At 36.1% G+C, this 13,975-nt stretch overlaps 3 protein-coding genes across 3 annotated transcripts; all 3 read left to right on the top strand.

The window, feature by feature from the left end:
- Nucleotides 1-326: 326 nt before the first annotated feature.
- LOC113713706 (uncharacterized) lies at nt 327-3,046 on the top strand. Its single transcript, XM_027237493.2, has 3 exons — nt 327-793; nt 1,681-1,845; nt 2,696-3,046. The coding sequence occupies exons 1-3, from the start codon at nt 476-478 to the stop codon at nt 2,792-2,794; spliced, it is 582 nt and encodes a 193-aa protein (XP_027093294.1). The 5' UTR covers nt 327-475; the 3' UTR covers nt 2,795-3,046.
- A 5,733-nt stretch (nt 3,047-8,779) lies between these two features.
- On the top strand, nt 8,780-9,325 carry LOC113715030 (uncharacterized). The gene has a single exon (XM_027239179.1). It carries the CDS (start codon nt 8,780-8,782, stop codon nt 9,323-9,325), a length of 546 nt encoding a protein of 181 aa, XP_027094980.1.
- Nucleotides 9,326-11,366: 2,041 nt separating this feature from the next.
- LOC113715201 (uncharacterized) lies at nt 11,367-13,186 on the top strand. Its single transcript, XM_027239444.2, has 4 exons — nt 11,367-11,587; nt 11,701-12,001; nt 12,223-12,387; nt 12,595-13,186. The coding sequence occupies exons 1-4, from the start codon at nt 11,531-11,533 to the stop codon at nt 12,990-12,992; spliced, it is 921 nt and encodes a 306-aa protein (XP_027095245.1). The 5' UTR covers nt 11,367-11,530; the 3' UTR covers nt 12,993-13,186.
- Nucleotides 13,187-13,975: the final 789 nt, after the last annotated feature.

Genomic DNA, 13,975 nt, shown 5'->3' with positions numbered 1-13,975 from the left:
ATGAAGGTTTTTAAACGGTTTAGGAGCAAAAAACACAATTTGCATTTGCTTTTAGAAATGCTTATGAGATTTGTGGCAATTGTCAACACTTTTTTTTCTTTGTGTTTAGTATATCACAAAAAATATATTAGTACACCTTTCTCGTACCTTTTTTTTTTATCTCTATATTTGTATACAGTGATGCAGTAACTTATGTACTCATATACCGTGATGTGAAACTTTGGAGAAGGTTTTCAGAATAATGATAAATTTTGGGGGGTGGCTGCAATTTGCAAGTGTACTTAAAGTCTGTAGCCCAACAAGCAAATTACTCGACCCATTTCCAATTTTGAACCGGAAACCTCAGAAGCTTCGATATCTTTGACATATCTGTGACTCCTGCTTCTTGGCGGCACGAAACTAAACCATCTCATCCCCTTAAACCCCACGAACAAAATCCTCGTCTTCTCCAAACTCAAACCTCATAATATCAGCAATGGACTTGAATTCTCACATTGAGAAAATCTTGTGGACTGACCAAGAAATTTCTCAAAGAGTTTCTGAACTTGCTTCTCAAATAACGCAAGATTTTAGTACCAACTCTGACAGTTCGTCATCTTCCTCTGCTCCCATTATGGTTGGAGTTGCCACCGGCGCGTTTCTTTTCTTAGCCGATCTTGTTCGGAAGATTCAACTGCCAATCAGCGTTGACTTTGTTCGGATTGAATCCTATGGTTCTGGGACTGTCTCCTGTGGTAAACCGAAAATTACATGCGATTTAAAGATTGATGTCCGAGATAAGCACGTAATTGTGGTGAGTGGATTGGATTAGCGCTTATTTTTGCTTTTAATTTTTGTTTATTTTAGTTTGCTCGTTTTTAATGCTAGCACTAAACAGGTTGTAGCGTGCTATGATTGGGGAATTACTACTCCTTTTGGCTGTTTATGATGGATGCTTTTTCTGGGGGTTTGTGATTAATGGGATGTCGAGCGAAAGCTTTTAAGATACAGGATTACACGTGGAGAGAAAGCTTATGTTTGCTAATAATATTCTAATATGTTGAAGCTATTTGCAGACTGATAAAGGCTCTTGTTTTTATTTATTACTGATAAAAGGTTCTTGGTATTGATCTGGTACTGATGAAGTTGCCCATCAATAGACCTGCAATCGTTACCATGTTACACATGATTTCATTGGATTCCTTGTAGTTTGTTTATACGAGTTAGTACTTGGGGAGAATTCAGGGCAGCAATGGCCTTAGCGACCTGAAATCTCATTGCTTGATAATCTACAACTCTTTGACTGATGAAATTAGAGTACAAGAACAGGTTAGATGAATTAGATAACTTTGAGTATTCAATGATGTTGGTAGTCAATAGCGCAAGTATGATCCCTAAAGTGTTCATGAGTCCTTCTTATAGAGTTTTTTAAGATATCAGTTTGCTAAAACTTTAAAAGCTAACAATTAAAGGTCTCTTGTGAACAAAATTCAAGGCAAAGTGGGTTACCATTAAGTTTGACAAGCATTTGGACCAAAGTACCTTTAATTTAGTGCTGCAACAGCTATGCACATTTGTGCCTAGTATGCTGATATTTTTGAGGCATCCTACGGATTTACTTGGATGGCTCATACTTTTCTTTGTTATGTTGGATGTCACTGACTTCTTAAACGTATATTTGGTTTCTTGCCATGGTTTTAGGTGGAAGACATTGTAGATACAGGAAGCACTTTGTCGTTTCTCATTGAATACTTGAAATCAAAAGGATCATTGTCCGTATCCGTGTGTACTCTTCTTAACAAACCAGAAAGGCGCAAAGTCAATTTTGAACTTGTGGGAAGCGGAAAGTTTTACTGTGGCTTTGAGGTTCTCTCTCTCCCTCTCTATCTCTCTCTCTCTCTCTCTCCAAGTATGTACGTCTGAGTACTGGTTCCTCAGGCCCTCCCCCCTCTTTCCCAGAACAAAGGAAAAAAGGGGGCATAAATTATTTTCCAGTTTCATGGCTACCTGCAGATTCAATAGGCTGTTGTTGATCTTATATTAATGTTTGCTGCTTACCCCTATGAAGTTATTATCTGTTTTGTATGTCTCCTGATTTAAATAGTAGCCATGCTACATATGCTTGAGACTTGAGAGGCTTCCATGATTGAATGAGTCAAACTACAACAGGCATTTCATTGACTTAGAAGCAAAAAATGGAATGGACAAGTCATGCCACCCAATCATTATGTAGATAGAACTAGTGTTTTTGAAGGAATTGGAACCTGTAAAAATTTCCATCGCTTTGTTACTCCAATCTTGATGATCTTTTGGCAAAATTAGAAGCATACTTCTGCTTAATAGTTTAAAAAGCTTTAGTATAGGGTAGTGGGTGAGTTCAAGTTCATACTAGTACTAGGCATCATCTACTATCATGGGCACACTTTAGATCACTTGGTTTTTATTTTCTCTTATGAAAAGGCTCGTCCATTTGGTAAGAAAACTAACTCTCAGAATCACTTGGCAATTAGCTCCTGAAGAGCACATATGACTGTGAAGGATCAAATAGCATGAGTCACAATTTTATGCTGAATTTGAAGCTAGTAATCTTGTCTACGAACTGTTATTTGTTTATACATTTTCACACTGTCACAGTTGGATGCTTCCATTCTTTTGTTCTGTACCTTGCAAAATGGCTTCTGCCTTTGTTGACCATTCTACAATTTCATTTTGACAGTGCCCAGATTATTTCGTGGTCGGTTATGGACTGGACTTTGCAGAGCTGTACAGGAACTTGCCCTATGTTGGGGTGTTGAAGCCTGAATTGTACCAATGACTACGGTCTCACTGATGCGTAAAACTATCCATTGATTTTTGGCTTAATAGACTGAGTAAACGGGGATAATGTTCTCTACCTCAGCAACTGTACAAACTTCAGTAGAGCGGCGTTTTCTTACTTCCCCTAAGTTTCCTGCAGTGAAATTGATATCCGGATAGTATGCATGCTTTGGACATATATTATTTGGCCATTTCTTAGTCTGCATTTGACTGTTGCTGGCTGGTATGCAATATATTGCTCTTTACATTATTGGATCCTCTTTTCCTTGTTCATTAAAGGCTCAAAGCTTCGAAAGATAGACTCCCAAAATGGAGATCAAAAGAGCAAGTTGTGCTCAAATAGCATGATATTTCGTTTTTGGTTCAAAAGGGAGAGAAAGAAAAGGGAGGAATTAAGAGTCGAACTGAGCATTTCGTGGTTGTCTAGTGAATGTCTACTACTTGAATAGAAGTTTTGTAATAGCATGATGTTCAAAAACTTTTTGTTCTCATTTAATTAAAATCAGCAAATGCTACTCTTTGATTAGTAGATTATGCTAGCTTTTTTGCTATTAAAAAATTTGTAATTTAAATACAAAAATAAATGAGAATATCAAAATTACTAATTATTCAAAATGAGAACCTGTAATCAGTTGGAGTACAAATAATGGAACAACCTCTACTTTTGTTTTAACCCCTAGTACAATAGAGGCAAGAAACACCAACCTTACTCTCTCTCTCTTATGAGAGCTCTTTATCTCTCTAGGAGAGCTTTTCCCCCCAATAGTGGGAGCCAAAAACCTTCCAACTCTGCAAATTTTTTCAAACTTTCAAAAACCCAAAATCAGAGTCTCTGACAAAAAGCAAACAATTAGATACTTTGCAACCAATCAAGGTGAATCTGTCCGCATTTCCAAACAAGAACAATAGTAAGTGCTGATTCCTGTCGGAACAGGAGTTTGCCCAGGTTCCAGGAGCTTCGGACATCTTAAAAACAAGCTGGTCGGAACTAAGAAGATGGAACGTCATAGTACGGAAATTTGCAGCCATAAATACATGCTTACTTAAAGCCAGGGTTTCACTTAGGTTTTCTTTCTTAACCTATTTCTCTGCATTAATTACATTTATTGCTCTCCTTTATTTCTTCCTTTTTCTTTGTCTACTTGATTTCTGTTCTCCCAGAAAGGCATTTACCTAGTAGAAGTACGTAGATTTGAGTGCTCATCTGTATAAATTTGGTTAGATCCTGTTCATACCTACAGAGAAGTGGGATTCCACCTAAATATCATATTACTACGATGGCGGAAGAGTTGACTGAAATTATGCAAAAGTTGGCCTTAAATAGCCATGAATACAGTGTGACTGACCTAGATGTAGGAGATGTTTGCATAGGCAGGCAGGAATGCCAGACCAGTCTGTTGGGAAGAATCAGGGGAGATAAGATAGCTAATTTTACTAGGGTTAAAAATTTTGTGGCAAATGTTTTGGGTTATCCGAAAGATCTCAAGATGACTGAGCTAGGGCCAAACTTCTTCCAGTTCGGAATTAAGGGGGAGGAAACTAGAGAAAGGATAGTCAATGGAGGGCCTTGGATTTTAGATAACCAAATACTTGTACTGAGTAAGTGGTACAAGGGGATTGAGGATGATCCTAATGCCTTCAGAATAGCACCACTATGGGTTCAAATGTGGAACCTTCCTTTACATTGAATCTCTAAAGAGGTAGGGAAGAAAGTAGGTGCAGTGTTTAAAGAAGTCAGGGAAGTAGTTATTCCGCAAAATGGAGGTAAAGAAGGAAAGCATCTAAAGGCACAGGTCATGGCTGACATTTTCATCCATTGCTTCGTGGAACAGCAATCAAAATGAATGGACTATCAAAATGAATGGACTAATGAGATGGATTAAATTCAAATATGAAAGGTGTCCTGACTTTTGCTACACATGTGGGATTATAGGCCATAATGTAAAGGCTTGTAAGTCAAAGATATCAGTAGAAAATGGTCAGCAAGAGAACCAGTATGGTCCATGGTTGAGAGTAAATTTTGAGAAATTTTCACCCCAAAAGGAGAATAACAACTACAAATCTCCTTCCAAAAGGCAATACTGGGGGGGTGAAAAATAGGAACTGGTGAGGAAAAACTCAAAAAGGCAGGAAAAGGAACATGAATCCACAGCTCCAAGGGAAAAGGAAAATCTGGAAGGAAGCGATAAGGAAATAAATAAACCAAAGGAGAAAGTGGACTATATACCAAGGAAGTTGAATGAGGAACTACAGGTACAGATTCTGGTCAGCAAGGAAGAGAGAGGAGGAAGTCATACAAGTATTGGAAGTGTGGAGGAAATAATAAATGAGGAAGTCCAGGCAGGAGCTCAACCATCCAGCAGTAGCAAGATGATGGAGCTTTTGCAAGAAATGGAAAGATGCAAAAAAACCAGAATTTCAAGGAAATAATGAAGATGATGAAGTAATGGTGGACAAGGAGTTGTAAGAACCAAAGCAAAAATCTGGTCTAACTATCCAAGAGGACAGCAGTAACATGGTTATGCCAAACCTGTGAGTCAAAGCAGCAAAAGCACTCAAGTAGAACATCCTCAGAGACAGGAAAGGAAAATAAGGAAAACAACAAGGATATCATTGGGAAAGGAAAAGAAGGTTTTGCAACAGATTGATGGCAATTGTCTGAGCCAAATAGGAACGACCAAAAGGAAATTGGCATTGGATGATGAAAATATGATAGACACTGAGACCATAGAACATATTCAGAAAAAAAAAGCAGAGGGGGAGACCAAGAAATGGAAATAGAACGATCAGGGGAAGGGGTAGGTGCCAGCCTTCACTAGACGCCAAGTGATCAATAAAGGTTATGGTGTGGAACTGCCAAGGTGCAGGGAGCCCCTTGACAGTTCCCCACTTGAAGGAGTACAAGAGACTTCTCTCCCCATAATTGATGTTTCTATGTGAAACTAAGAATAGGAAACAATATATGGAAAAGATTCAAAGGATCCTAAACTATGAACACGGCTATATAGTGGAATCAACGAAAAGAACAGGTGGTATGGTACTATACTGGAGTGCACACACCAAAGTACTGCAGGTGCAACACATGGCCTTCACTTTAGAGGCTTATATAGAGGACCAAAGCAGCAACAATGACTGGTGGATGGTTGGGATCTATGCTTTCTGTGATAACTCAATAAGAAGACAATAGTGGTCAGTCATACAAAGAAGGAAACATCTATGGAGTAATAGATGGATAATAGTAGGGGATTTCAATGACATTTGTTCCAATGAGGAGAAATGGAGAGGAAAGATAAGAGAAGAGTGGACTTTCAATGACTTCAAGAACTTTATCAATGAGAATCAGTTAGTTGACATTGGTTACAAATGACAGCCTTGGACCTGGAGTAATAACTGGGACGAGATTGTGAGATTAAACAAAGGCTTGATAGGATACTGAGCAATGTACAATGGAATCTGAACTTTGAAAAGGCAAAATGCACTCACATTAAGTCCCATGCGTCTGATTACAGTGCTCTACTATTGGATACTAACCCCTTGGATAGGAACAGGAAAAAAAGATTCTTCATTGACAAAAGATGGCTTCAAAAGGAAGGAATATCTGAGGTAATCAAGGAAGCTTGGGACAAGAATGTAGAAGGGTCCAGACTGTTTCAGATTAAGACAAAAGTGAGGAATTGCAGAATAGTTCTACTTAGATGGAGCAACAAAAGCAACAAGAACTCTAGGAAAAGGATTGAGAGTATGAAGGAGAAGTTGGATCAGATCCAAGGAACATCACTGGCAAGTATCAGGAAGGAAAAGGCTTCTCTCAAAATGCAGTTGAAAGAAACTTACAGGGATGAGAAAATGTTTTGGAGCCAGAAAGCGAGACTCATATGGCTACAAGAAGGAGACAGGAATACTCAGTTCTTCCATGCATAGGTTAACGGTAGAAGGAAGATGAATAGAATGCAGAAACTACAAAAGAAAGATGGGACATGGGCAGAAAATGAGGCTGAACTGGGAGATAAAATTGGTAACTACTACAGGCAACTCTTCACCAAATCAACCGAGAGTAGTAATCATGAGATTCTAGCTGAAATCCCAAAATCCATATCTGAGGCTATGAACCAGGATCTAACTAAAGTTGTAACAAAAAAGAAAATCAAATCTGCAATCTTCTCTATGGATAGCAACAAGGCTCCTGGTATATATAGGATGTCCCACCCTTTTTTTTCAAAAATTCTAGGATATAATCAAAGGAGACCTGGTAAATGCTATAAAAAGCTTTTTTCATTCTGGTAATATGCTAAAAGCTATCAACCATACCATCATTTCCTTGATCCCAAAGGTCCCTTGCCCCACTAACATCAAGCAATACAGACCCATTAGCCTTTATAGTGTGATTTACAAAGTTATTGCCAAAATTCTAGTCAATAGACTCAAACCAATTTTGCATCATTGCATCAGCATTAATCAATCTGCTTTCATCCCTGGGAGACATATTCTTGATAACGTCATTATCTCTCACGAGTACTTGCATCATCTTAAAAATAAAAGACACGGTAAGGATGGATTTATGAATGTGAAGATTGACATGTCTAAGGCCTATAATAGATTAGAATGACATTTTTTGCCAGTTATGATGGAAAAAATGGGGTTCTGTGACAAATAGATAACATGGATTATGAAGTGCATAAGTACAATCTCCTTCTTCTTTAACATCAATAGAGAGCGTACGGAATACATTGTACCAGAAAGAGGGATAAGACAAGGTGACCCACTGTCACCTTATCTATTCCTCATATGTTTAGAAGGCTTCTCTAGCCTGCTGAAGAGAGCAACATAAACAAGGAATATGGCTGGCATAAAGATAAGCAGACATGGTCCCTCAATAACCCATCTTTTTTTCGCTGATAACTCCCTGATTTTCTGCAAAGCCAACTCTCAAGAAGCAAAGGAGCTGAAGAGGATACTAGAGATGTATGAACAAGAATCTGGTCAGATGGTTAACTTAGACAAATCTAGTGTGTTTTTTAGCAAAAATGTGAATTTGACAACAAAGGAGGAAGTGTGTGAGGAACTAGAAGGTATTCAACTAGTATTGCAAGGGAAATACCTAGGACTGCCCATGGTGATATCAAGGTCTAAAGGACAGCTGTTTAACTACACAAAGGATAACATCAAAAGAAGAATGCTAAGCTGGAAAAATAAGCTTCTAAGTTCAGCTGGGAAAGAAATTCTAATCAAAGCTGTGTCTATGGCAATGCCTACTTACATAATGTCTTGTTTCAAATTACCTTGTAGGTTATGCAAAGAGATAAGCTCTATGCTTTCTAATTTTTGGTGGGGAGAAAAAAATAACAAGAATAAGGTGCATTGGGTAGCTTGGAAACAGTTGACAAGAGAGAAAAAACGAGGTGGCATGGGATTCCAGGAAATTCAAAGCTTCAATAGAGCTTTGCTGGCTAAACAGATTTGGAGAATCATAAAAAATCCAAATCTGTTATCCAACAAAATTCTGAAAAGCAAGTACTTCCTAAATTGTAGTGTGCTGGATTACAAAACTCCCTACAATGCCTCATGATTTTGGCAAAGCATTATGAGTACAAGAGAAGAGCTTCAATGGGGGATACGGAAAAGGATAGGGAATGGATTTTCAACAAGAATTTGGAAAGATCAATGGATTTCAAACCAACATTTAGGGAGGCCTGTCACAACTAAGCCAGAAGAATGCCAAGTTCAGAAAGTTGCTAACTTGATAGAAGGCTACAGGTGGAATAGAAATCTCATCTTCAAAAATTTCAAACAGGGAGATGCTGAAAACATTCTCAAGATCCCCATAAGCATCACAGGAAGAGAGGACAACATCTTCTAGACAGAAAACCAAAAAGGGGAGTACACGGTGCAATCTGGCTACAAGACAATCTAGGCTAAGAAAGAACAATAGGGCAGAGGGAGAAGAGAATGGATTGAGTCTAGCAATATACCAAGAAGGAATAACATGTGGAGAGTGCTGTGGAGCCTAAGAATCAGTCACAAAGTTAAGATCTTCATATGGAAAGGCCTGAAAGAAGCAATTCCAGTCAAAGAATTAATCTGGAGAAGAATGTCAAAAGAAGACCCTATATGCTCAGGGTGTGGGGAGGAGTTAGAAACTTTGGAAAATCTACTGCTGAAATGCAAGAAAGCAAAGGAGATCTGGAAAGCTGCACCGGTACAATGGGATGGGATCCAGAAGCTGACTGAGAATTTCAACAGTTGGTGGGCTGCATTTTTCGAAGCAATTCAGAGAGATCAGGGACTGGACCATATATCTCTTACAACATATATTCTTTGGCAAATTTGGAAAAGCATGAATGAGAAAGAGTTCAACAACAAAACACATGATCCAACACAAGTGATCAACAAAGCCTGGAATGCATGGATGGAGTTCAATGATGGGATAAAAAAGGCTAGGAGTTGTAGCATTGAAAAAACAACAGCACCATTTCAAATGGAGGAACAAGAAGATAGCCAAATCCCAGACAATAGAACAGTAGGAATGTAGATAAGAATAGCAACCAAGTGGAACAAGGCATCAAAGTCCATTGGGTATGGTATTGTAGCAGCTGACTATAGAGGGCAGGATGTGATATGATGAAAAATGAGGGAAAGCAAAAGCTCAAACCAACTTCAACATGAAGCTGAAGGTGTAAAGTGGGCTTTGAGCAAAGCGGCGGAACAAGGTTGGAGGCTGGTATGTATTGGAGTTCCTGGTACATACCTTTTGTAGCAAATTCAGGGAAAAAAAAAGTAGACGTGTGGCTGGCTACCCTGATAGAGGACATCCGCGAGCTAAGTAATATGTTTTACAAATGCTCCTTTTGCATAGAAAAATATGAAAAGAATGATCTAAGCTGTTTGTTTAGCGCTCAAGCTTTGAGCAATTATTTTGATATAGAGTGGGTCAACCCCAATCTATTGTGCTAAATGCACATTGTAAAGCATCGAGCAAGTCTCGCCTGTATATACTCCTATTTCAATCAATATAATCTTATCGTTTCGACAACAAAAAAAAAATACAATAGAAGCAAGAAGGCCCATTACTTAGGTGGCGTTTGATAAAAGGGTTTCAAAATGGGGAATTGGAATAAACCCATAATTCATGTTTGGTTCACTACTATCGGAATTGAGATTTTGGAATGATATCTAAAAATTTAGCATTCCACCATTTCTTAGTAAGTTTGTGGGTTTTGTCCAAAACTCAAGTGTGATTTCCAAATCTTATAATTACATAATATTTAGTATAATTAATATTTATATATATTATATAATTTTATATTTATATTATAATATATACATATATATATAATATATTTTATTATATATTTTATTATAATATTAGTATATTATATAAATATATATTATAATTATTTAGTTAAATATAATTATATTTATATAATATATATTATAAATTTATTAATATTATATAATAATATATTTATAATATATATGTATATTTATAAATGTATATTATATGTGCATATAATTATAATATATACATGTATATAATATTAATAAATTATATAATTATAATTACAATTATTATTTTAAAATATAATAATATATAATAATAACTATATTTAATATGTAATATACATTATATTTATATAAAATATTAGTATAATTAATATTTATATATTATATAATTATATATTTATATTTATATTATAACATTTGTATATTTATAATTAATTGTATATATAATATTTAATTTAATTAGTTACAAACTTATAATAATGATATTATTATATTATATAGTTATATATTATAATTATTTAGTTAAATATAATTATATTTATATAATATATATTATAAATTTATTAATATCATATAATAATATATTTATAATATATATGTATATTTATAAATGTATATTATATGTGCATATAATTATAATATATACATGTATATAATATTAATAAATTATATAATTATAATAATAATTATTATTTTAAATATAATAATATATAATAATAACTATATTTAATATGTAATATATATTATATTTATATAAAATATTAGTATAATTAATATTTGTATATATTATATAATTATAATTAAATATTTATATTATAACATTTTTATATTTATATTTAATTATATATAATATTTAATTAAATTAGTTACAAACTTATAATAATAATATTATTAGTTATATGTTTTATATAATATATATTAATCTATGTAATATAATTGATATTATTAATTATACTAATAATTATACATGTTTACTAATAGAAATTATTAATTAGTTATACTAAATTTATTAATACATTTATACTAATATATTTAATTAGTGAAAATTTCTTATATCCCATTTGCAAAGAGTCAATGAACCAAACATAAACTATAGTAATGATATACATTCTTGGCACTGAACCAAATAAATGTATTGTAATGATTGATTCCATTCCAAATTCAGAATGAATGATTTCGAATCCGAATCCAATTCCAACATGCGAACCCAACGCCACTTTAGAGACCAACAGAGGGAATGAAACCCAACTTCTTGGCCTAAAGCATTTTACATTTTTACTCAATCAACCTTCACGACCGGGCCAGAGACCAGACGACTCTAATTGGCCAATTTCCTAAAAGTCAAATTCCCCATTCTCCCGCCAGAATTACTAGGGAGTCAAAAAAATATCCCCAAACTTCATTTCCTTTCCACCCAAAAACAATCGCCGGCGGTGTTACCATCTAATCCGCCATGCCGCCGTCGACGGTGTTTTTCGCCCTCCAATGCTGCCAATGCTCCACCATGCAGGTAAATCAAACTCCTATCACTTATTCTAGTTTTACAGGCACGCAGCACAATGTGTTAGTGCGTGTTGAATACTTAGAATTTGCGACTTGCTATTGGAATTGAAAAATATGCAGGTGAAGCAACGGAAGAAGAGTAGCAACAAGTGGACTTGTGTGGTCTGCAACCAGAAGCAATCGGTCCGCAAGGTGTTTGCTCAGGGATATATGGCCAAGGACGTTCGGGAATTCGTCCAGAGTTTCAACATGTCTCGCCAATTCGCCGAACAAAATGTGATCCCGGCGGATGACGACAAAGAAACCCTAGAAATTGAAGACAAAATTCCCCCCAATGGCAAGCTGAAAAGGACCGATTGGACCGAATACATTGATCCAGAGGAGGAGGATTCAGAAATACCAAATATCGGCGAAAATCCTGGTTTGGTTTTTCTATCTCATGCTCAAGCCATTTACTTGTTGATTTTACAATTAGGTGCAAGTGAGATTAATTATCTGTAACGACTACATTTGTTATCGAATCTGTTAAATGATTGATTAAATTTGTTCAGTGGATTTGAATTTGTAAATCTGATGAGTTTTGAGTTTATATGTGAGCCAATTATTTATGTTTTCAGTTTTGTTGTGTAATTTGATTTTCAGGGGACGAATTTGAGCTCAAAATAGTGACTGAAATGCCTAAACCAGTTTTTAAAAAGCCTAAATTGAAGAGTTGTCATGTCGCAAAAGATTGTGAATATGGCGATGAGAAGAATATTCTAGTGGATGTTGGTGAGAGCCTGGTCAGAACAAAAGGCAGTTCTCAAGGTAAATAGATCAAATGCCGAATGGTATGTTTGTTTTATATCCAAATCCTTGCTGTTATGCCTGTCTAGGACTGAAAGTGTAGAATAAATTACTGATTTACAGGATTCATTGAAATGTCCACAAATTTGGTTGAACCCAAAGAGCTTTACTGTTTCAGGCCATGTTTGTGGTTTAGTTGATGAATTTGTGTGGAAATTGTCTTGGCAGCTGGCGCGTCAAGTAGATATAGGGGAGCAAGGGTTAGAGGGACACAACAAGAGAGGACTAATTATGCAGCAGAAATTAAAGGAAAGTCTGCTGATAGGCAGGAAGAAGTGAAGCTCGAGGAGCCAATGCATGGAATGTTCGAATGGAGAGGCTGTTTAGTTCAGGGTGGTAATGTCAAACATTCTGATGAGGTGCCAGGGAGAAATCGGTCAGCAACAATAAAGGGATGGAGATCTTCAAAATGGAGTTGTTACATAACAGAAGAAGATGATAATCTATTGCCTGCGAGTGGGAAAGCTAACAAAAATCAAGCCAATCAAGGGTGTGATCCGAATGCATTTGAGACTGAATTTGTTGATCAAAGGGTAGATGAAGACATTCATCCTGATTTTCTGTGAAAGTTTTTACATGTATGGCACCAGATTGACCATTGTAACGTTCACAAAATATTACTAACTTGATACTTGCTGCATAAATATTTGTAAGTGAAATGCACGGTTTTGTATCATAGTGAAATTGCGATCCTTTTATGTGCCTAGGACCGAAAGCACTGTGGAATTCTTTTTATATGAAAGTGCAAAATCCACTACCAGTTGGCTGAAAGCAATGAGCCATAATCTTTAGGCCATTTTTGCGGATATAATTGATGAATGTGTGTTCGCAGCTGCAGAATCCAGTAGATGTTGAGGAGCAATGGTTGATGGGACAAAGCAAAAAGGAGTAATCATGCAGCAGAAATCACATGCTGGTTACATAAAAGAATGAAACTTCAGCAGCTGTCAAGGTCAGCCAAATTGCAAGTGCTCGGATAACTAGCCCCTGCCACTGATAAATTTTCAAGATTGATTCTGCTTATTTTGTCATTTCTCGCGTAGACCTTTTGTTTGTTTTTGTCCATATCATTTTGCCAGTCATTCTTGCATCACTGGGCTTCAAATTTGAAGAATAATCAAACTCAATCTACCAAGGTGTACATCACTAATACTGCTTGAAAACAAACCTTATAGTTTCTCGGAATGTTGTGTGCTGATGAAATGAGTTATCCATTTGTCATACAGATTATCCATTTCTCCCCCTCTAGTTGCCATTTCAGGATAAACATCACATAGCAGACCACTATTTAAATTCCCTTGGGAACCAACCATGTAAAAGTTGTCAAGAAGCATCCAAAATTTTTCGAACAATTAATTCGAGTACAATGTCCAGTTTTGAAATTCTCATGGGTGGACACGATACAATGTTTATTGAAAATCTAATGTACTTTCAACGTTTTCATACTAAACAGATGAGGGACAGATTGAGCCATTGGGCCTTTGGTCCAATGGTCATCCCAAGCCTTCTTAGGCTTGGTGGTGCGGGAGGTCAAGGGTTCGAACCTTGC

This window comes from Coffea arabica, chromosome 10c, assembly GCF_036785885.1.
Source record: "Coffea arabica cultivar ET-39 chromosome 10c, Coffea Arabica ET-39 HiFi, whole genome shotgun sequence".
Taxonomy (NCBI): domain Eukaryota; kingdom Viridiplantae; phylum Streptophyta; class Magnoliopsida; order Gentianales; family Rubiaceae; genus Coffea; species Coffea arabica.
This window is presented reverse-complemented; position numbering and strand designations above follow the sequence as displayed.

Excerpts from the sequence above, each read along its gene's own strand:
- LOC113713706 (XM_027237493.2), top strand. The coding sequence starts at position 476 with ATGGACTTGAATTCTCACATTGAGAAAATCTTGTGGACTGACCAAGAA. Across the intron at positions 794-1,680 it reads GAGATAAGCACGTAATTGTG|GTGGAAGACATTGTAGATAC; the intron begins GTGAGTGGATTG and ends CCATGGTTTTAG. Across the intron at positions 1,846-2,695 it reads AGTTTTACTGTGGCTTTGAG|TGCCCAGATTATTTCGTGGT; the intron begins GTTCTCTCTCTC and ends TCATTTTGACAG.
- LOC113715030 (XM_027239179.1), top strand. The coding sequence starts at position 8,780 with ATGTGGAGAGTGCTGTGGAGCCTAAGAATCAGTCACAAAGTTAAGATC.
- LOC113715201 (XM_027239444.2), top strand. The coding sequence starts at position 11,531 with ATGCCGCCGTCGACGGTGTTTTTCGCCCTCCAATGCTGCCAATGCTCC. Across the intron at positions 11,588-11,700 it reads GCCAATGCTCCACCATGCAG|GTGAAGCAACGGAAGAAGAG; the intron begins GTAAATCAAACT and ends AAAAATATGCAG. Across the intron at positions 12,002-12,222 it reads AAATATCGGCGAAAATCCTG|GGGACGAATTTGAGCTCAAA; the intron begins GTTTGGTTTTTC and ends TTTGATTTTCAG.